This window comes from Drosophila mauritiana, chromosome 3R, assembly GCF_004382145.1.
Source record: "Drosophila mauritiana strain mau12 chromosome 3R, ASM438214v1, whole genome shotgun sequence".
Taxonomy (NCBI): domain Eukaryota; kingdom Metazoa; phylum Arthropoda; class Insecta; order Diptera; family Drosophilidae; genus Drosophila; species Drosophila mauritiana.
This window is the reverse complement of record NC_046670.1, coordinates 13,629,881-13,649,936: the sequence shown is the minus strand read 5'-3', so window position 1 is coordinate 13,649,936 and position 20,056 is coordinate 13,629,881. Positions and strand designations below refer to the sequence as shown.

At 43.8% G+C, this 20,056-nt stretch overlaps 5 protein-coding genes across 9 annotated transcripts; 3 read left to right on the top strand and 2 right to left on the bottom strand.

Moving 5' to 3' along the window:
* Nucleotides 1–368: 368 nt before the first annotated feature.
* LOC117144562 (glutamyl aminopeptidase) lies at nucleotides 369–3,664 on the top strand. Its single transcript, XM_033309807.1, has 6 exons — nucleotides 369–561; nucleotides 620–975; nucleotides 1,105–1,249; nucleotides 1,306–1,839; nucleotides 1,901–2,829; nucleotides 2,895–3,664. The coding sequence occupies exons 1-6, from the start codon at nucleotides 373–375 to the stop codon at nucleotides 3,568–3,570; spliced, it is 2,829 nt and encodes a 942-aa protein (XP_033165698.1). The 5' UTR covers nucleotides 369–372; the 3' UTR covers nucleotides 3,571–3,664.
* Nucleotides 3,665–4,016: 352 nt separating this feature from the next.
* LOC117142890 (glutamyl aminopeptidase) lies at nucleotides 4,017–14,029 on the top strand. Of its 5 annotated transcripts, none has more exons than XM_033307167.1 (7): nucleotides 4,017–4,041; nucleotides 4,105–4,493; nucleotides 5,423–5,793; nucleotides 11,384–12,346; nucleotides 12,412–12,555; nucleotides 12,638–13,129; nucleotides 13,187–14,029. In XM_033307167.1, the coding sequence occupies exons 1-7, from the start codon at nucleotides 4,032–4,034 to the stop codon at nucleotides 13,860–13,862; spliced, it is 3,045 nt and encodes a 1,014-aa protein (XP_033163058.1). In that variant the 5' UTR covers nucleotides 4,017–4,031; the 3' UTR covers nucleotides 13,863–14,029. The 5 variants fall into 5 exon arrangements, with proteins under 5 accessions (XP_033163058.1, XP_033163056.1, XP_033163057.1 ...); XM_033307165.1 differs by lacking the exons at nucleotides 4,017–4,041; nucleotides 4,105–4,493; nucleotides 5,423–5,793 and adding exons at nucleotides 6,081–6,359; nucleotides 9,782–10,189; nucleotides 10,711–11,197; XM_033307166.1 differs by lacking the exons at nucleotides 4,017–4,041; nucleotides 4,105–4,493; nucleotides 5,423–5,793 and adding exons at nucleotides 6,081–6,368; nucleotides 9,798–10,189; nucleotides 10,711–11,197.
* Nucleotides 4,728–5,114, top strand: LOC117142893. The gene is made up of 2 exons (XM_033307170.1): nucleotides 4,728–4,804; nucleotides 4,865–5,114. The coding sequence occupies exons 1-2, from the start codon at nucleotides 4,777–4,779 to the stop codon at nucleotides 5,056–5,058; spliced, it is 222 nt and encodes a 73-aa protein (XP_033163061.1). The 5' UTR covers nucleotides 4,728–4,776; the 3' UTR covers nucleotides 5,059–5,114.
* Nucleotides 14,030–14,101: 72 nt separating the features above from the next.
* On the bottom strand, nucleotides 14,102–14,423 carry LOC117142892. Its single transcript, XM_033307169.1, has one exon. The coding sequence runs from the start codon at nucleotides 14,383–14,385 to the stop codon at nucleotides 14,143–14,145; it is 243 nt and encodes an 80-aa protein (XP_033163060.1). The 5' UTR covers nucleotides 14,386–14,423; the 3' UTR covers nucleotides 14,102–14,142.
* Nucleotides 14,424–15,590: 1,167 nt separating this feature from the next.
* Nucleotides 15,591–15,879, bottom strand: LOC117144213. The gene has a single exon (XM_033309263.1). It carries the CDS (start codon nucleotides 15,830–15,832, stop codon nucleotides 15,674–15,676), a length of 159 nt encoding a protein of 52 aa, XP_033165154.1. The 5' UTR covers nucleotides 15,833–15,879; the 3' UTR covers nucleotides 15,591–15,673.
* Between the last annotated feature and the right edge of the window lie 4,177 nt (nucleotides 15,880–20,056).

The window sequence follows — 20,056 nt, the reverse complement described above, 5'->3', positions numbered from 1 at the left end:
CTCAGTGAGGTGGAGAGAATCTAATTAAAAAGGCTAATTACCAATAGCACAGATTTGCGTTAGTGAAAGAGTAAAAGTGTTAAATTGACTTAAATGATGTTATTAAGCCCATAGCACAATTATGGTGTCATAAGCCACGCGAATTCATACCCTACCGCTCCGTATTTTCCCACTTTCTCTGGCTTTTACCCTATCGCCCAGTTGACCGTAATCGCGGCTATTTGGCCAATCACTATCGCAATCGCCGAAGTGAACATAAACCATTTCCAGTGCACACACTATCAAATAATCGAATATTGGGCAACAAGTGGTAAGAGTTGGTTCGAATGACCTAACGCTAGTTAGTCGCTCGCGACAGGTGCGATTGCTAAGATGTTCCTCAGTGGCTATTGGTTGCAGGTGGTGCTCTCCTGGGCGGTGGTGGCCTTTGCCACGGCCACGGTGGTGGTGGCGGTGCAGAAGGCTCAGCTGGAAAGGGATCTCCGCGATGTGCAGGACAAGATCGATGTGTTCGAGGAGTGGAACGGAGAGGGCCGCACTCGCATCAAGCGTGAAGATACGGTGTGTAACCATTTGCTAATCAGTTGAATCCATTTAATACCATAATCTAACCCTGAAGACGGATTACCGCCTGCCCACGAATCTGGTGCCCACCCACTACGAGCTCTACTGGCATCCGGATCTGGAGACAGGCAATTTTACCGGACAGCAGAGGATCAGCATCAAGGTGGTGGAGGCCACCAATCAGATTATTCTGCACTCCTATCTTCTGGATATCACAAGTGTCTATGTGCTGAATAGAGAGGTGGAAAAGTTTGAGCTGGAGGAGGAACGTCAGTTCCTGATCATCACGTTGACAGAAGAGCTGCCGGTGGATGCCAGTATTACTCTCGGAATCATTTTCGGTGGACAGATGAAGGATAAGCTCGTGGGTCTCTACAGCAGTACCTATCTAAACGAGGCAGGAGCTACCAGGTATTTAAGATATTTTTACGTTAAGCCCAAAAGTATGCAATGAGTTTTCATGATCAGATCTGAATTTGTTGTTCTCTTGTGAATTTTTATTTGAATATTTTGTGAATTTTTAATATTTTCCTTATGCAGAACCATTTCAACTACGAAATTCGAACCCACCTACGCGCGTCAGGCCTTCCCATGCTTCGATGAGCCAGCCATGAAGGCCACATTCGCCATCACAGTGGTTCATCCATCGGGATCCTACCACGCCGTTTCCAACATGCAGCAAACGGTGAGCTCAAGTAAACAAACAATATAAATTTAAATTAAACAAAATTAAAATATTAGGAGTCCAATTATCTGGGTGACTATACTGAGGCCATCTTCGAGACGAGTGTGTCGATGAGCACCTACCTGGTATGCATCATTGTGTCAGACTTCGCATCCCAAACGACCACAGTGAAGGCCAACGGAATTGGCGAGGACTTCTCCATGCAAGCCTATGCCACCTCGCATCAGATCAACAAAGTCGAGTTTGCTCTGGAGTTCGGACAAGCTGTCACGGAGTACTATATTCAGTACTATAAGGTGCCCTATCCGCTGACCAAACTGGACATGGCCGCCATTCCCGACTTCGCCTCGGGCGCCATGGAGCACTGGGGATTGGTCACATACAGGGAGACCGCTCTGTTGTACGATCCCAGTTACAGTTCCACGGCGAACAAGCAATCGATTGCCGGAACACTAGCCCATGAGATTGCACACCAGTGGTTCGGAAACCTGGTCACCATGAAGTGGTGGAACGATCTGTGGCTGAACGAGGGATTCGCCCGCTATATGCAGTACAAGGGAGTCAATGCTGTCCACCCGGACTGGGGAATGGTAAGGAAATGTAAATACCGATTTTAATCCTCAAATAAAATATCTTATATTTACCAATCAGTTGGAGCAATTCCAAATCGTGGCCCTGCAACCTGTGTTGGTATACGATGCCAAGCTATCATCCCATCCAATTGTCCAGAAAGTAGAAAGCCCCGATGAGATTACGGCCATTTTCGACACCATCAGTTACGAAAAGGGAGGATCCGTGATCCGCATGCTGGAGACACTTGTGGGCGCCGAAAAGTTTGAGGAGGCGGTGACCAACTACCTGGTCAAGCATCAGTTCAATAACACGGTGACCGATGATTTCCTCACCGAAGTCGAAGCTGTGGTAACTGACTTGGATATCAAGAAACTGATGCTCACCTGGACCGAACAGATGGGTTATCCGGTGTTGAATGTCTCCAAGGTTGCAGATGGTAGTTTCAAGGTTACCCAGCAGCGATTCCTCTCCAATCCAGCCAGTTACGAAGAGGCTCCTTCAGATAGCACCTACGGATACAAGTGGAGTGTTCCGATTACATGGTTTGCTGATGATGGTTCAGAAAACAGCTTCATATACGACTACGACGTGGACTCTGTGGGAATTGCCGTGCCCAGCGAGGTGCAGTGGATCAAGTTGAATGTCAACCAAACGGGCTACTATAGGGTCAACTACGAGGAGGACCTGTGGGCCCTGCTCATCCAGCAGCTAACCACCAATCCCGCTCGTTTCGAAATCGCCGATCGTGGCCATCTTTTGAACGATGCCTTCGCCCTGGCGGATGCCAGCCAACTATCCTACAAAATTCCCCTGGATATGACCGCTTACTTGGCCCAGGAGCGAGACTTCGTGCCTTGGTATGTGGCCTCCAATAAGCTGAGGTCGCTCCATCGCAGTCTCATGTTTAGCGAGGGATACGTCTCGTACCTCACCTATGCCAGAAGTCTGATCGCCGGCGTATACGAGGAGGTGGGTTGGACTGTGGACGCCGACAATCACCTGAAGAAGTACGTATATAAATACCAACTTGTTGTTCTGAAAACATTACCCCCTAATCCCTATTCCTTTGCAGCCGCCTGCGTGTTTCCATTTTGACCGCCGCCTGTGCCCTGGGTGTTCCCGATTGTCTGCAGCAGGCTTCCGAGCGCTTCAACACCTTCCTGCAGACTCCGACCAGCCGACCTTCCCCCGATCTTCGCGAGATCGTATACTACTATGGCATGCAGCAGTCCACCAGCCAATCGAGCTGGGATCAGTTGTTCCAACTCTTTGTGGCCGAAACCGATGCCAGCGAGAAACTGAAGCTGATGTACGGATTGTCTGGCGTACGGAACAGCCAGTATCTGTTCGACTTCCTGGTTCAGGCCTCTAGAGATGAGAGCATCGTCCGCTCCCAGGACTATTTCACCTGTGTGCAGTACATAGCCGCCAATCCTGTGGGTGAACCTGTCGTCTGGGAATTCTACCGCGAACAGTGGCCCCAGCTGACCACCCGTTTTGGCCTGAACAACCGCAACTTTGGAAGACTTATCGCTCAGATCACGGCCAACTTTGCCAGCTCAGTGAAACTGGAGGAGGTTCAGCACTTCTTCTCCAAGTACCCCGAATCGGGAGCTGGAGCTAACTCCCGTTTGGAGGCCGTGGAAACCATCAAGTACAACATCGAATGGCTATCCAGAAACGAAGCTGACATCAGCAGCTGGCTAAGTGGAACAGCCTCGCCGCTGACCAAGAAAAACCAATTGTAAAATTGTATATTGTATCTAAACCGGCCATTTAGCCAATAATTAGAGTTGCATAAGCGAAAATTCGGTTCGAGTTCAATAAAATGAAATTCCAAAATCAAACCATAAATACAACCCTCATATTTTCATGGCTCCTAGGAAATAATTGAAGATAGGGTCTTCGAGAATATGGTCAATGCGGAATCATGACCGTGCGTAATTATCCTGGGTAATTAGACTGTCCAGTCATAATAGTCGATATATGGCCTTTTTGGAGTCGTAAAAGTAATGGTCTAGCATAAAACGAATTTATCTGGACACGAAGCTATATATTATATAGTCTAGATATCGGCCAGCAATCTGGTCAGGTTTATCAAGTCCAAATTGTGGGGTCAGATTCGCAACTTGCATTCAGTTTCCAATTTGGCTTCCAGCCTAGTGGAAGCAGTCGAGTAGTTCTCATCGAAAAAAGAATATCCCTAAAAATGGTTGCCTGTGAGTTTTATATATAGAATAGCATATCCAGGAGAAACAGGAACTAATGTGAAATCATTCTAGGGCTGACGGTTAAGTCAGTGGCCATCTTTTTGGGACTGGCCTCCACTGCTTTTTGTGTGGCCACGATTGTGCTGGCCGTTCAGAATGCGGACCTGGAGAACGATCTGCAGGATGCCCTCGATAAGATCGACGCATTGACGGCGGACACCACGTCCACGTCCTCCACCTCTACCAGCACTTCCACGACCACCACCACTGCAAATCCCAATAGGCCCACGGATGAACCCGAGCCTGGCTCTACCACCACACCTGGCGCTGGAAGTGACACAACCTCCAGTGCAGGAACATCTCCGGGTGGAACTACGCCATCACCCAGTACAGGAAGCACTTCCACCACCGCCAATCCCATCTATCCGACTTTGCCGACAGGACTTCCTGATCCTGAAAAGGTGAGTGCAGTGCAAGCAAAATATATTTCATAGCTATAAAAGATATTAGTTCAGAAAAACCCTCACACTGAGTGGGATAATTTTCAGCGATTAGTCGTAAAGTCGGCATGGCTACTAATTTCGAATTTATTAAGTTCCAACTTAGTCTTACTGGTCATTTCAAGTGCTTATCGCTTGGCTAGCGTTTTTTCCCCCTTTTTTTATCATAATACAAAACGTGGCTAATTTCTTGGGTCTTTTAGTTAGTTTAATTGCGGCTAACGCAGTGTTAGGAGTCACAAAAATGGGACACACGCAGGACAGGATTAAGGGTATTTATTGATAACGAAGGAAGTTTAGGGAAATACCGAGATACATGTATACTTTTATAGACTGGATCACCGCTGAGCGCGTGGCTATATTCTTTGGTCTATTGTCAACCTGCTTGATCGTGGCCCTTGTAATTGTGGTCGTCCACAGGGATAATTTATGGCTGCAGTTGGACGAAGCCAAAAGGATGTTGGATGTCCTGGAGGAATACATTCAAAGCCACTTGCTGTCTACCATTTCGTATAGAAATTCATGAGAATTAGGGACGTTCAAAAAGAATGTTTTCAAATATACATATATTTCCAAAAATGTCCCCAGGTTAAAGCAATAAAGGCAAGCGGATGAGAAACCAAAATACACTTAGGTTTCAAACTTTGTGTTGTACAGCGATTGTTGTTTGATATCTGAAATTGCACCTCATAAACTAGGACCCTAATTTCACAACATTTAGCCACTATATCCCGCAAAGGCATATTTGTTGCAACGACGTCCACTTTGTTTACGACCTGACCACAACAGTGCTGTTTCCTATCGCCACCTTATCAACGCATTGCTCACTTTATAGGGCCAAAGCCCATTATCGATGGCGTGGATATTGAATAAACTTTACGACCCCGCAGATCGAATGGCGCCTGCCCACGGAACTGACGCCCATCAAGTACAAGGTGTACTACCATCCCGACTTGAAGACCGGCGCCTGTGAGGGAACCGTGTCCATCCAGTTCCAGCTGAACGCGATCACCAACCTGATCGTCCTGCACGCCAAGGAGCTCAATGTGCACAGCATCAGCATCCTGAACATGATGGCGCGCATGCGCGTGGCCATTGATAGCATCAACTTGGATGAGTCCCGGGAGCTGCTCCTGATCACGCTGAGGGAGGTCCTCAGTATGAACAAGGCCTACACACTGTCAGCCAGTTTCGACTGCAATCTGAGCAGTCTGGTGGGCAGTTACATCAGCAACTACACGAATGCCGATGGAGTTGATAGGTGAGTAATTTTAAGATATATCTTGTGATGACTAACATTTTGTTAGCATGTCTAGAGTAAGATGTGAGATGTTTAACATCTTTGTTAAATAGTACCATTTATGTAGCTAAGATCTAGTATCTAGTGCATTGTCCGCAACTAGTACGATTGCAAGCACTCTTGTGAATACCCCCAATGCATTGGAGATCACCGCATGTTGGGGCCATAAAAAAGCCGGTCTCAGCTGATGAGAGAGCTTTCCGGAGAAGCTCGAATGCGAGACAACTTTGGAGCCCGCTTCAGTTGGAAGTTGAGAGCAGAGCGCGACGGTCGCTATAGAAAAGAGCGGACACCTTCTGCAAAAACACGATCTCAATTACGATTCTCGATTCCCCTTTCTTCTCGCCTTTCTTCGTTTTCTCGGATTTCTCGAGTGCGCGCCTACGATTTGAATCAAGAATGATAGCTGTCCGGCAATTGCCGTTATCAAATTAGACGAGTGAATATTCCTCGGACCCGGCAAAGTGACAATTAACGCCATTCGTAGACAAAAAAAAAACGAGACAAGAAAAGCTGTGATTTCAACTGTAAATCAAGTAAAAGGCATAGTGCGAAATGCGACGAGAATAATAGATAATAAGTGGCCCAGATCAATCAGATACCGTTGAGTTCGCTCCAAAAGCTCCACGCCACCAAATGACCATTGTCACCGCAGCGCCGTTATGCGATCAAAATTCTAGTTTTAATTGGGCGCATTGAGGCGATCACTATTTTTAATATTCGCTAAAATGCGACCACCGGATTCTATGCCAACTTTGACTTTCAACGGCCATTCGTTTCGATAAACAACGGGCCATCGCAGGCTGGCCAAGAGAACTCCACATGGCTGAATCAAACAGGTTGCACCGCTCCCTTCTTCCATCTCCCCTCCTTCTTACCCACACCCCTTTGGGACCGCTGCAAACAGGCTTGGAGCCAAATGCATACATAGTTCACTTGCCGCGCAAGTTCTTGGCCTTAAATCGGCCACAATCGATGCACTGCAAAAAAAGAAAAGAATTATGATAGATAATAACCCATTATCAGATTATATCGGTATGCCTCATATCAACAAGAAGTAGAATCTGTTTATATTTGCATTCTTTAACATTAATCAACAAATTTTACCAATCTAATAATAAGAAAAATGAATATAACAGTTATTTAAATTATCAATCATATAAACATATGGCCCTAGAAATTCTAGTGAATACTATATGAATACAATTATAGCAAATAGACATTTTACCTTTTCATTAGATCTTCAATTTGTCTCTTCGATTTTGATGGTAATTTGCTTATGATTTTCTTGCTGTGTATCTGTGGTTGTTGGCCAGCAAATGCGTCGTGTTTACATCTCCAATGCGGCAGATACTCAATGGTTGCTGAGAAAATACTTTCTTCAAAAAGCCGCAACAAAATGGGTCGACATCATTGACTGCCAAGAAACTTGTTGTCATAGTAGTTTCCCCTCCCCGTTTCTCGCTGTGTTTCCTGGGTTTGTTTTGTTCTTGAAAGTTCAGTCGAAGCTCGGTGGTCAAACCTTTTTTTCATTTTCATTGACACTGATTTCTTTTTTGTTCTTCTTGGGCGAAATAGAAATTTTTTATTTCCAAACTGTGGGAAAGAACCTTCGAAAGTGCAGGGCTTTTTAATTGGATTTTTGTGCTAATAATTTAAATTAATGGCTGTTGGCTGAATTGATAAGGCACTTGACACCTTTGGCGGGATGTTAATTATACAATTTAACACCTTGAAGTTCATTGATCCATATACTGAAATATAAACAATTTCATTGATCTTTTATTTATAAAATATTTATTGATTTCAATGAAAAGCTTACCTAAATATTTGTAAATATCGCATGGTTTCGAGTTTTATATTTTCCAATAATGAACTTATTTATAATGTTTATATCATATAATTTATAGCATTAAATTAAGCAAGTCAAGGCCGAAGTTTCCTCACAAATTTTATAGATTACTTGTGTTGAAAGTGATGCAACCCATTGATTGATAGTAAATTTATTTCGCATTCCGTTAACCCCAAACATGCAAATTGTGGCAATCATTTCTTTGTCAACGCATCATCCTTTTATTTATTGTTTTTATTTGAATTTTCCCTTTGTGTATATCGTAAATTGCAGGCACGTATAGTCGACCTTTGTCAATTTCATCCCATCGCGGGTGTTATGGGTAGTATTTCTTTCATGTCTGGGACTCACTTTGAGTTTTTGGGTGTTTCTGGGGCGCACTTGTCACGTATAACGATTTGCGACTTTGTGTATATTGTGAAAGTTATGACCTTAAAAGGCCCGAAGAACGTGTTTCAAATGTAAGCTTTCGGTTTCGAATTCCAAAATTTAAATGCATTTCTGCTCTGAAGTAAACAAACATATAATGGAGTGACAAGCAGCGATATTTATCCGAATCACTTTATCTGACAATACAAATTGTTACTGTTCAGCTTATGATATGATCCACATGTCTTAGATCAAATTATGTTGAGATTAATTCCTGTTTAAGCTGCTGTATTGCGCATTAGTTTTTTTTTCGGTGTGCTTACGACTCGATCTACAAAGTAGTGAAATTTATGCGACTCATTAGCGAAGCATGAGAACTGTTATGTTATGGCTTGTGCCCCCGCGATCATCGCTTCATCGGCTTCAGAATGCCGAGATATCCACATCTGTGCAATGGGGCGTGTCCGATTGGCTGTTGGAAGTCGGAGATATATGAACTCATATGGTACATATATATATACCGACCATTGTCTGCAGATCTTCTGGTTGCTTTTTTTCCGGCGCTCATAAGGTGGTAGTCATGCAATTTTGTTGACTCCGATGTGCGGTGGCTTTGTGCGATGTGCGCTCCCTAATTGAGTCAGCATTACATCATCCGCGGAAGATGCAAGGGGGCGTATACGTATTATACCATGGGTATCAGAGACAATTGCCTGCCGGCTGGTGAAAATTAGCATATTCTGCAGCCTCGAATTCCTCAATTCGCACAATTCCGAGTGAATGGTGGTGATCCGTGTGATACTTCAGCTGCATCGCGTATTGTTCTCTTTTTTTTGGCTTAATGGGAGCTGAATGGGAGATATAGGAGTATATCCTGACATCATTTACGAAAAGCAAGCTGTGGATCATGACTCTGCGGGCAACTCAATTCATTTCCAATGCTAATAATGGTATCTGCAATTTCTTGCCATCGCACAATCTAAGGAGATTTGTGCAACAGACTCCGTAAATTGACAGGCAAAAAGCCAACAACCTTTTGCGATCCATCAATCAATCGTACACAGCGAGAAAAACTATGCATTATAATAAAAAAAAAATAATGCTCATTACATAAAATTGAGGTGTTTTAAAAGTATTGTTTGCTACTGAATTTCTTAGCGTTATTATGTAGAGACTCCCCCATAGAAAGTCGTATCATTGCAACAAGCCGGGGGATTCGGATTGCAACTCTTGCGGTTAGCCAGCCCAGTTCCAACACCAACTTTATAAACCAAACTAAAAAATGGCTTCGAGTATTTGTAGTAACAATTTCACGAAATGACCAACTTCATTACGTGACCGTTGGCGGGGACTGGGGGACAAAAATAACAGGCATCTGATTGATCTGCAGCGAGTCGAAATTGAGGCAATCTCCACCTGGAGATAGAGTGAAATGTGACGGAAACTGAGCTGCCCCGCCTCCTTCACCTGGCACCACCATAAAAGCCGGGTCCATAGCCCGGGTTTGTTTATAAGCAGCTCGGAGATTATTAAAACAGAAAAAACTGATGATGGCAGCGGCGACGCATGTAATTCAGTACGCGACTTTTATGATGCTCTCGAATTACCCCGCCGATGACACAATAGATTGTATGAAGTTATGGCGTTGTGGGGCAGACACTCAGTTGGCCGAAAACACTACAGTTAGAGTGAAGCTTACCGATCGTGTCATTTAATAATGTTTTCCAGTGATTTACTGTTGTAGAACGCACCCAGTCCAGTAAAATAAGACTAGAAACAGCAAAAAGAAGTACAATTAAGAAGGAAAGAAACTAAAAGTCATGTATGCAGCGAAAAACGTACGCCCGCGCAGCAGCCTCTCCACAGACGACAATCACCGGATCAAGGACACCAATCGGCCCCACAAGGCCCGCAGCAACACGATCCTGACCCTCGCCGCATTCTGCGTCTTCCTGCTAGTCCTCTGCGGCTTCCTGCTGGGCGCCCTCGTCTACGTGGGCAAGAACATAGCCGAGGAGCACCAGAGGCAGCAGCACGCGAATGCTTCCCAGTGGGCCTTAAACTCCACCATCCGCACAGTTTACGTGGATCGGGACCAGTTGTTATCCACCAAGCCCATTATCAGTGTACTTTCAGGTTGGTTTGTGTAGGGGAAACAAAAGCAGCATTGGAATTTACCAAAAGTAAATGAACGCCAGTCAATTCAAGCGCTTGTATAAAATCGGAATTTAGAGATCTCTTACAATTGTTTGCTATGTTTGTCACCATAGTTGGTATATATTTATAGCGCTCTCCTTTTTTCATTTGCATAACATACAAAGCAAAATACTTCTTTACGTATTATGGATGTTTCTTTTCTTCAATTGTCAAGCTTTTAAGTTTACTCAAAAAAAAATGCAAGAAAAAATTCTTAGTAGCTTGAAATCATGTTTGAATTTGGCGCGCATTCTCTGCGGTAAAAATACCAAAAGAATCTATCCAAGTTCACAACCTTGCTGCCCTCTGTTTGGTATATTCAAGGCAGTATTTAACATTACCAAGCACATTTAAGTAAATCATTTTCGACCCACTGTCACACTGTTCTGTGCTTTTTAGAGACTGATAGAATTAATAATATTGGCCATCTTATTGATAATTTAATCGCACTCAAAACCTAGATAATCGCGTTCACACCACCCAAGTGCCTACCAGCAGAAAATCGAGCATAATGGCCACTGTTGCGCCCGCTGTAAAAGCCGCGAGCAAGGTGCTCCAGAATCTGGGATTCCGGCTGCCCAAACAGATTAAGCCAAGCAAGTACCGCCTTAATTTGCGGCCCGATCTCGAACGGAAGAACTATTCCGGCAATATAAGCATCAGCCTGCAAGTCCTGGAGCCCATAGCCTTCATCCCAGTCCATGTGAAGCAACTGAATGTAAGCACCGTTGAGGTGAAGCGCCTGGATGAATCGGGAGCGCCGCTCAAGGACATCACCCCCACGCTGACCTTTGCCCATCCGGAGTTTGAGTACTGGGTCACCGAGTTCGAACAGCCGCTGGAGGCGGGAAACTACTCACTGCTGCTCAACTTTACGGGGTCGCTTGTAGATCGGATTACGGGGATGTACCAGAGCTCCTACTTGGACAAGCTGAAGAACCGCTCCAGGTAGCCCGTCTACTAACCATCGAAAGCCACAGCATGCTCCCACTAACCCAGACAAAAGACCCTAATTTATATTTGAATATTCTTATTTAACTACAGAAACACCAAATTTTTCTTTATCGCACTGATAATTGTTTGTTGTTTAGTCTATGATAAACAATCGTGATAACGTCATTAATCCCTTTTCAGATCAATCATCTCCACCAAGTTCGAGCCCACTTATGCCCGCCAAGCCTTCCCCTGCTTCGATGAGCCCGCCCTTAAGGCCCAGTTCACCATAACAGTGGCCCGTCCAAGTGGTGATGAGTACCATGTGTTGTCCAACATGCCAGTGGCCAGCGAGTATGTCGATGGCGATATCACCGAGGTGACTTTCGCGGAGACCGTACCCATGAGCACCTATTTGGCCGCCTTTGTTGTGTCTGATTTTCAATACAAGGAAACCACTGTGGAGGGAACCAGCATCGCACTGAAAGTCTATGCCCCACCAGCGCAGGTGGAGAAAACCCAGTACGCCCTGGACACTGCAGCCGGAGTGATGGCCTACTACATCAACTATTTCAATGTTTCGTACGCGCTACCCAAATTGGATCTGGTTGCCATACCCGATTTCGTGTCCGGTGCTATGGAAAATTGGGGATTGGTCACGTTCCGAGAGACGGCTCTTCTGTACGACGAATCTACCAGTTCCAGCGTGAATAAGCAGCGTGTGGCCATCGTCGTGGCCCATGAATTGGCCCACCAGTGGTTCGGAAACCTGGTAACTATGAACTGGTGGAACGATCTGTGGCTAAATGAGGGCTTCGCATCATTCCTTGAGTACAAGGGAGTAAAGCAAATGCATCCAGAATGGGATATGGACAATCAGTTCGTGATTGAGGAACTGCACCCGGTGCTGACCATTGATGCCACCTTAGCCTCCCATCCGATTGTCAAGTCCATTGAGAGTCCAGCCGAGATCACGGAGTACTTCGATACCATCACCTACTCCAAGGGAGCCGCCTTAGTACGCATGCTGGAGAATCTGGTGGGCGAGGAAAAGTTGAGGAACGCCACCACCCGCTATTTGGTGCGTCATATCTACCGTACTGCCACCACCGAAGATTACCTCACCGCAGTCGAGGAGGAGGAAGGCCTGGACTTTGACGTGAAGTAAGTAAAATATATGCCTGATAGAAGGCTTATTTCCTACATTAAATATGTCATGTAATCTGCAGGCAGATCATGCAGACCTGGACGGAGCAGATGGGTCTTCCGGTTGTGGAGGTGGGGAAAAGTGGAAGTACTTATAAGCTCACCCAAAAGCGTTTCCTGGCCAACGAAGATGACTACGCAGCCGAAGCTGAAGCATCGTCCTTCAAGTAAGTGTAATCATTAAAAGCTGATTAGGTTTTTGAAAAAACTAGCTAGTACTCCGTACTTTAACAATACTTCTTTAAACAGCTACCGTTGGTCGATTCCCATTACCTACACGAGCAGCATCAACAGTGAAGTCCAATCATTAATATTCAACCACAATGACAATGAGGCCACCATAACGCTTCCGGGAGAGGCCAGCTGGATCAAAATTAACACGAATCAAGTGGGCTACTACCGGGTGAACTACGGCAGCGAACAGTGGGCGGAACTTATTTCGGCCCTGAAGAACTCTCGGGAAACCTTCAGCACCGCCGATCGCGCTCATCTGCTGAACGACGCCAATACCTTGGCCGCTGCCGGACAGCTTAACTACTCCGTGGCACTGGATCTGATATCTTACCTGGAGAGCGAGCAGGACTACGTGCCCTGGAGCGTAGGCACCTCCGCCCTGGCTACTTTAAGGAACCGCGTATACTACACGGATTTGTACACTAATTACACCACCTACGCCCGTAAACTCCTTACGCCCATCGTAGAAAAGGTCACCTTTACCGTTGCAGCCGATCATCTGGAAAAGTAATTCACTGTAGATATTGGCGTTCTTACACTTATATAAATCGTTCTATATTACAGTCGCCTCCGCATCAAGGTGCTGAGCTCAGCCTGCAGCTTGGGACACGATAGCTCCTTGCAACAGGCGGTCACGCTGTTCAACCAGTGGCTAGCCAGCCCCGAGACCCGACCCAATCCGGATATCCGCGACGTGGTCTACTACTATGGTCTGCAACAGGTGAACACAGAGGCCGCCTGGGATCAAGTGTGGAAGCTTTACCTGGACGAGAGCGATGCCCAGGAGAAGCTGAAGTTGATGAACTGCCTAACCGCCGTGCAGGTGCCATGGCTGTTGCAGCGATACATCAACTGGGCCTGGGATGAGAGCAATGTACGCCGACAGGACTACTTCACCCTGCTGGGATACATATCCACCAATCCGGTGGGTCAGAGTCTTGTGTGGGATTACGTGCGTGAAAACTGGGAGAAGTTGGTGGATCGTTTCGGCATCAATGAACGCACCTTGGGTCGTCTGATCCCCACGATCACTGCCCGCTTCTCAACAGAAACCAAGCTGGAAGAGATGCAGCAGTTCTTTGCCAAATATCCCGAGGCTGGAGCCGGAACCGCGGCCCGTCAACAGGCGTTGGAAGCGGTGAAGGCAAACATCAAGTGGCTGGCGGTCAACAAGGCCCAGGTGGGCGAATGGTTGGCCAATTACGTTCAACAGTCCACCGTCACCAACCGCATTCAGTGAACACTAAACTCGGCCATTTGCACCTTGTAAAATATCAGTAATGTAAAAACTACCAATGGAAGTGACTATAGTCTTAGCTAACTAGTGCAGCAAAAGCATTTCAAATGTGAACGAAGAATTGTGATTGCTTATGATATTTTTGAAGAAAATACAAGTGAAAAAAATAATTTCTTGAATCCTCTTTCCTAATGAATTACGGCTAATCCCTCTGATAATTTTCCCAGAAAAAAATGGTATACTCTGATGCAATTAAAATGGTTTTAATTTCCTTCAATTTTCATTACTTTCCACCACCATCAGTTCCACCAGAACTTCCACCAGAACTTCCACCAGAACTTCCACCAGAACTTCCACCAGCACTTGCACTATCACTCTTCTTGGTGGTCGCGGTTGTAATCCATGGGCACATTGGTGACCGCAACAAGCAGGCGACAAAGATGAAAGTACCCTCAGTTTCCGGAGTGCTGAACAGCAGGAGTAGGGAAACCGCCAAGATGGCCATCAGGAAAGTGAAAGGCTGCATAGTGATAATTTTACAGTGCTTGATTCAGAACTAAATTTTCATCCGATCGATTCCCCATTTATACGAAGTTCGGGTCTGAAGAGCAATTGTTTTAAACAGACCCAGCAAATTTGCTAAGATGTTTCGGCAATTGTTCATAAACACATGCCGCAAGATAGTATGACAGTAATATTTATTATAACAAAACGTGCTAGCCATTAACCTGTGGCTAAACGGGGGTTTCGCATCATTCCTTGAGTACAGGAGGGTAAAGCAAATGCATCCGGAATGGGATATGGACAATCAGTTCGTGATTGAGGAACTGCACCCGGTGCTGACCATTGATGCCACCTTAGCCTCCCATCCGATTTTCAAGTCCGTTGAGAGTTTAGCCGAGATCACGGAGTACTTCGATACCATCACCTACCCCAAGGGAGCCGCCTTAGTACGCATGCTGGAGAATCTGGAGGAACGCCAAGAGGCCAGCTGGATTCAGATTGACGCAAATCAATTGGGCAACTACCGGGTGAACTACGCCAGGGAGCAGTGGATGGCATTTATTTCGGCCCTGAATAACTTCCGGGAATCCTTCAGCACCGCCGACCGCGTTATCTGCTGAACGATGTCAATGACTTGTCCGCTGCTGCACAGCTGGAGCCGGAAATACTGGACGTTAGAAGGTTTGGACGCGGGGATCGCAAACATCAAATGGCCAATGGTCAACAAGGCTCAGGTGGTCAAATGATTTCCCCATAGGAATTGTGATTGCCTATGATATTTTTGAAAAAAGTACAAGTGAAAAAAAATTTGTGTAATTTTTTTCTGAGGGGATTGGTAACTAGGAATAGTTATGGTTGTTCCTTTCAAAGTTTTAGCAAACCTAAAAATATAATTTTTTTTGCCATAATTTGACAAATAGTTGAACAAGGTGGTGTACTCTTATGCAACTACAATGGTTTATTTTATTTTAATTTTCCAAAAATATATATGTTTATCGGCATTGGGAGACACTTTTGTAGGGACAAAGTGGTGACCGCAACATGCAGGCGATTATGAAGAAGGTGGGCTCAGTTGCTGGAATGCTGATCAGCATCAGTGGGGAAACCACCAAGATGGCCATCAGGAAAGTAGAAGACTGCATTTCATGATAGTTTTACTCTGCTGGATCCAGAACTACCTTTCCTTCCGATAAATCAAATCCGATAAATAAATTGAACAAGATGGTATACTCTTATGCAACTACAATGGCTTATTTTATTTTCATTTTTCAAATATATATGTTTATCGGCAATGGAGAGGAGAGTCCTTATCAGGCTGTGGTGGTGGCAGTTGTTGTGGTAATCCAGGGGCAAAGTGGTGACCGCAGCATGCAGGCGATTAGGAAGAAGGTGGCCTCAGTTGCCGGAGTGCTGATCAGCATCAGTAGGGAAACCACCAAGATGGCCATCAGGAAAGTGGAAGACTGCATGATGATTTCGTGATAGTTTTACTCTGCTTGATCCAGAACTACCTTTTCCTCCGATAAATCCCCTATTTATACGAACTTCGAGTCTGCGGCACTATTGTTTTGAACAGACCCAGCAAATTTGCTAAGATGCTACGGCAATTGTTCTGAACACTTGCAATAATGCAATAATGTATGCAACTGCATTGTTCTACTAATTTCATGTAGAATCCAAACAAAATACCACTGTTAAACAAATAAAATGTCTCGCCCGTGCAGTTCTTTATTTGCGCACGCTTTCAGCTGAAGTCGGTAGCTTGTAAATGTCGATTAACGTAAATGTCGATTAAATTGTAACGTTTATACAATATTTATCAAATATCTGTTTTGGCAAAATATGAACTACTTACAAACGACAAGCTAATTTTATAACGATTTCAATGATTGATGCGAATTGTTATTCTAGAAAATGTATTTTTTAATTAGATTTCTAAATTAATCGTTTTTCGAGTGTAAAATAACATAGTTCCAAAGTTTTCAAAAAATAGAAGCTCGGGAGTGGCCATTTTTTGTGGGTTTGAGAAAGAATCTGTTGGGTGTCTGAATTTTATGGCTACATTTTCCAGATAAGTTCCAGATCTAGGTTATGTACATTTTATATGGTCAAAATCACTTTCCTCTACCGATTACATACTTTCCAACGAATCAAGCATACGATTAACGAGTATAACAATATATTTTCTTAAAGTGTCAAGGGCCTAAAAGACTCCACAGGCAAAGTTATTCAAAGAGGAACTAACAAGACTTTCAATTATATTTTATGTGAATTTTTATGGCTTGTTTCTCGGCACACGCACATGATTGGCTTCGATTGTAACTAAATCCGTTGATTGCCAGATTTCGACCTTGAGGAGAAACTCTGTTCATATTTATGTGTTTATTATCCCACACGAGGGAAACATTTCATTGCATACTTTCTGGCTGGGCGACCAATGAAATAGCGGAACCGGAAACAACTAACGGAGCGCTAGTGTTTGTTTAATTCCGTTTGGCTGGGATTTTATATGGCCAAAAGTGTTTATGCTCTGTGGCCAGCACGAGGGACATCAAACACGGCTTTTGTTGACAAGATCTGACGTAAACAGGACACTCTCCGAAATTGTTTACGAGTGGAATTGATAGCGCTGTGTAACCGATTAGGAGGACGCTCGAAAGTCAATCAGAATCATTCAAATGACCCGAGGCCAATACGCAAAAACGGAAAAAATGATGACGACATGTGCTGGGCTGTGGCCCATGGGACTGCATAAATTCCGATTCGGCATCGCTGAATTATCGCTATCATTCGCACAATAAATGACAATATTTTGCAGCAGCAATGAAAGTTCAACTTGGGCCCCAATAATCTGCCGCCACCATGGCAACGATTTATCTTTATATGCGACTGTTTCGATTTGATTTCGCTCGTAAATGGCGCGGGTCAGCGGCGATTTAAGGTTAAATATCAGTTTGCCGGAATCTTTAAGAAGCGTTTAGCCGCCACGCGCCAAGGTCGCACCACAATTGACTTGTCTGGGCCGCCCAACTATTAATGCATTGTACGAGGCCCAATTGAGACGAGATAATGAACATCGGGTCGAATCAAGCAGACGGCCAACTTCTGGATCTGAAACTGTAACAGCTGCAGGCGTCAAAATTGGCCATCCGACCGGAGTCTGTTACCAATGCAAGCCATCTCATTTGGCCATTGTCTATGCCCCTGTGTGCCATAAAGTTTGCCCATGCCGCAGAGGTCTGCACTCGAAGAAATAATTGATGGATATCTGAAGTGGATTGTACTTTTTTTAATCGGAGTGATTTCAGCTGATCCAACTCAGCATTTCAACTTGCAAAATACTTTTAAATGCATTTATATTTTGATATTAATTTCATACTTTTTATTTATTTAAGTAAATAAAAAAAATTAGATAACTAATAGTAGGAAAATAATACATTCTATGTTGTTTTGTTCAGTGTATGAATAGTTGGCCGTGGGCCAGGCAAATAAGTTTGCCTCTTTTAGCAGCGAATGGGTGAGAACCAAGCCATTTGTAATCAAAATAAAAGCAACTTTAAATTAAACGCGTCTTGAGCTTTTCTGAAATTTATCGACACGGCTTTGTTTAAAACTAAGTAACAACAAGGTTCGTTGTTAATTTATTAAAGCTATTAAAGTAATTTCTTTTAATTTTTATATCAAAATCAATTATTTATGACAAATGAAGAAGGAAAACGGCCGCATGAATTTTTCGGCTTGTGATTACCATTTATATGTACTCACATGCTGGTCGGCCAATAAAAAATAATTGCCTATCCTGCGAAACACCATAAAATCCTGGTGGGAAAAAATGGCAAGACAGGATTGACATTCGCATGTTTAAGTGTTGACGCTCGCTATCAGACATCTAAAATGGCAGTCGTATGGAATATTTTCCCAATTTGCTGCAGGCAAACTTTTATGACCACAAAACCTGTTGAAGCGCACTGCGATGGCTTAAGAATGAACCAAATTAATTGGTGACCTGGCGAAATTACTTCATTAGCTGCTAATTGAATTGGCTGTCTCCTGAACGGTGCTGAGGGAAATCAGCCGGAATTTCAGCAAGCGGGAGGGCTCTCGACATGATTAATATTGCATTTTGTCAGCGGCGAGACAAAAAACAGCCCAATTGGATGGATGGACTCGCCAACCTTGGGGTAAATAAAAGACAAAACGAAGAAGAACCGAAATGCCAGGATGTAACCTCGTTTGTGTTATATATGAACGGAGACCGCTTTTCCGGTCCGGCTCCTCCGCCCCACCATTAATCTCAATTTCAACGGCAAACATTCAATCAACCCAAGGGCGCGGTGCAGGCGGATCTCCTAATTAAAGGCACATTAAGCGCTCGTTTAAATTAAAGTGCCACTTAAAGGACCGGTCGAAGGATGTGCGCACCGTTTCCATGGCTACTCCCCATTCACAGGCAACTTGCGACACTTAATGGGCTATGCAAATCGAGAACTATTGGCAATATTGAACGAAATGAAAGCGGAAAAAAAATATTAAATGAACCATGCAAAAGTTGATTGTGTTAAAGAACCACTCACTTTTGTGCTTTAATAATAAAGAGCCTATTTGCTTTAATAATAAACACACGTACATTAAGCTTTTTACGAACTCCTTTAAATTTTTAATTTTTTTTATATTTCCGCACCTACTGAAAATAATGTAAGCCTCTCGTTAAATTGTATCTATAAAATAGAAAAATAATTCTATTTATAAATTTGTTTAGCCACTATACGAAAGACTGCTGTTGAATAGCTTAGTTTATTAGAAATATTTCCACTCTTTACTCATCTAATGGCTTGATTTTTAATATTTATATAAATCTATATTTGTTTGTGAATGGCATACAGACAGACAGAGCTAAGCCAAAAGCATTTTAAGTATCTCAATAGAAAAGCAATTAAGCTCTTGAGTCTAGTGGAGCAGAGGAATATAAATACTAGTACAGGCAAAAAAACAACAAAATTTTGATTTCAAGTATTTGAAAGTGTATAAAATGTTTGCAATTTACTTATTTATTGGCAAAAGCAGTTGACCGTCGTCGGATTATAGTTGTATGCAGATTACGGCTCTGAATGTCGTCCTGATGCCACTACTCGTATCTCCTTGATCCTTGTTGTGAAAAAGTGCATAAAATTTATTTTGGCTTGTCGCTGGCAGTAAAATTGTTGGTAAAGAAGTGCCATAAAAGCCTTTAATGGCGCGACTGTCTGTAATTAAAATCCCACACGCGCTGTCGCTCTCGTTTTCCTTCGGCATGAGCATGCATGGCGTATACGTGATGTGAGTGAACTCTATGGTAGGGTAAGCCCATGCGACTTTAAAATGCAGTTAAAGTACTTTAATTAAACGGTATGTATTCGTGTGCCGCCAATAGTTTCTACTACATTTTTTTAGTTTTTTTATGATAACTACTAACATTGTCTGTGGCCGGAATGAGGTCCTTGATTTATGGCCATTTGTTCTTCGCTTTCCAAACAGGCTCATAAATACACAAAAAATGGCAAAACAAATAGCAAATGTTCGGTAACAAATGGCGCTTGGCTAGATGAGGAAAAATGTTTTTTCAACTGAGTGGTATTTAGTTTCCTGTTATGCAATTCGCCAAATATCAAAGAGCCACGAAGTTAACAGCTAATTTAACTGCACTGCAATTATTG

Bases quoted from the DNA above. Each gene is read 5' to 3' on its own strand.
- LOC117144562 (XM_033309807.1), top strand. From the start codon at position 373: ATGTTCCTCAGTGGCTATTGGTTGCAGGTGGTGCTCTCCTGGGCGGTG. The intron at 1,250-1,305 runs GTGAGCTCAAGT...TTAAAATATTAG, and splicing joins TTTCCAACATGCAGCAAACG to GAGTCCAATTATCTGGGTGA. The intron at 1,840-1,900 runs GTAAGGAAATGT...TTTACCAATCAG, and splicing joins TCCACCCGGACTGGGGAATG to TTGGAGCAATTCCAAATCGT.
- LOC117142893 (XM_033307170.1), top strand. From the start codon at position 4,777: ATGGGACACACGCAGGACAGGATTAAGG. The intron at 4,805-4,864 runs GTATTTATTGAT...ATACTTTTATAG, and splicing joins CACGCAGGACAGGATTAAGG to ACTGGATCACCGCTGAGCGC.
- LOC117142890 (XM_033307165.1), top strand. From the start codon at position 9,874: ATGTATGCAGCGAAAAACGTACGCCCGCGCAGCAGCCTCTCCACAGAC. The intron at 12,347-12,411 runs GTAAGTAAAATA...TGTAATCTGCAG, and splicing joins GGCCTGGACTTTGACGTGAA to GCAGATCATGCAGACCTGGA. The intron at 13,130-13,186 runs GTAATTCACTGT...TCTATATTACAG, and splicing joins GCAGCCGATCATCTGGAAAA to TCGCCTCCGCATCAAGGTGC.
- LOC117142892 (XM_033307169.1), bottom strand. From the start codon at position 14,385: ATGCAGCCTTTCACTTTCCTGATGGCCATCTTGGCGGTTTCCCTACTC.
- LOC117144213 (XM_033309263.1), bottom strand. From the start codon at position 15,832: ATGCAGTCTTCCACTTTCCTGATGGCCATCTTGGTGGTTTCCCTACTG.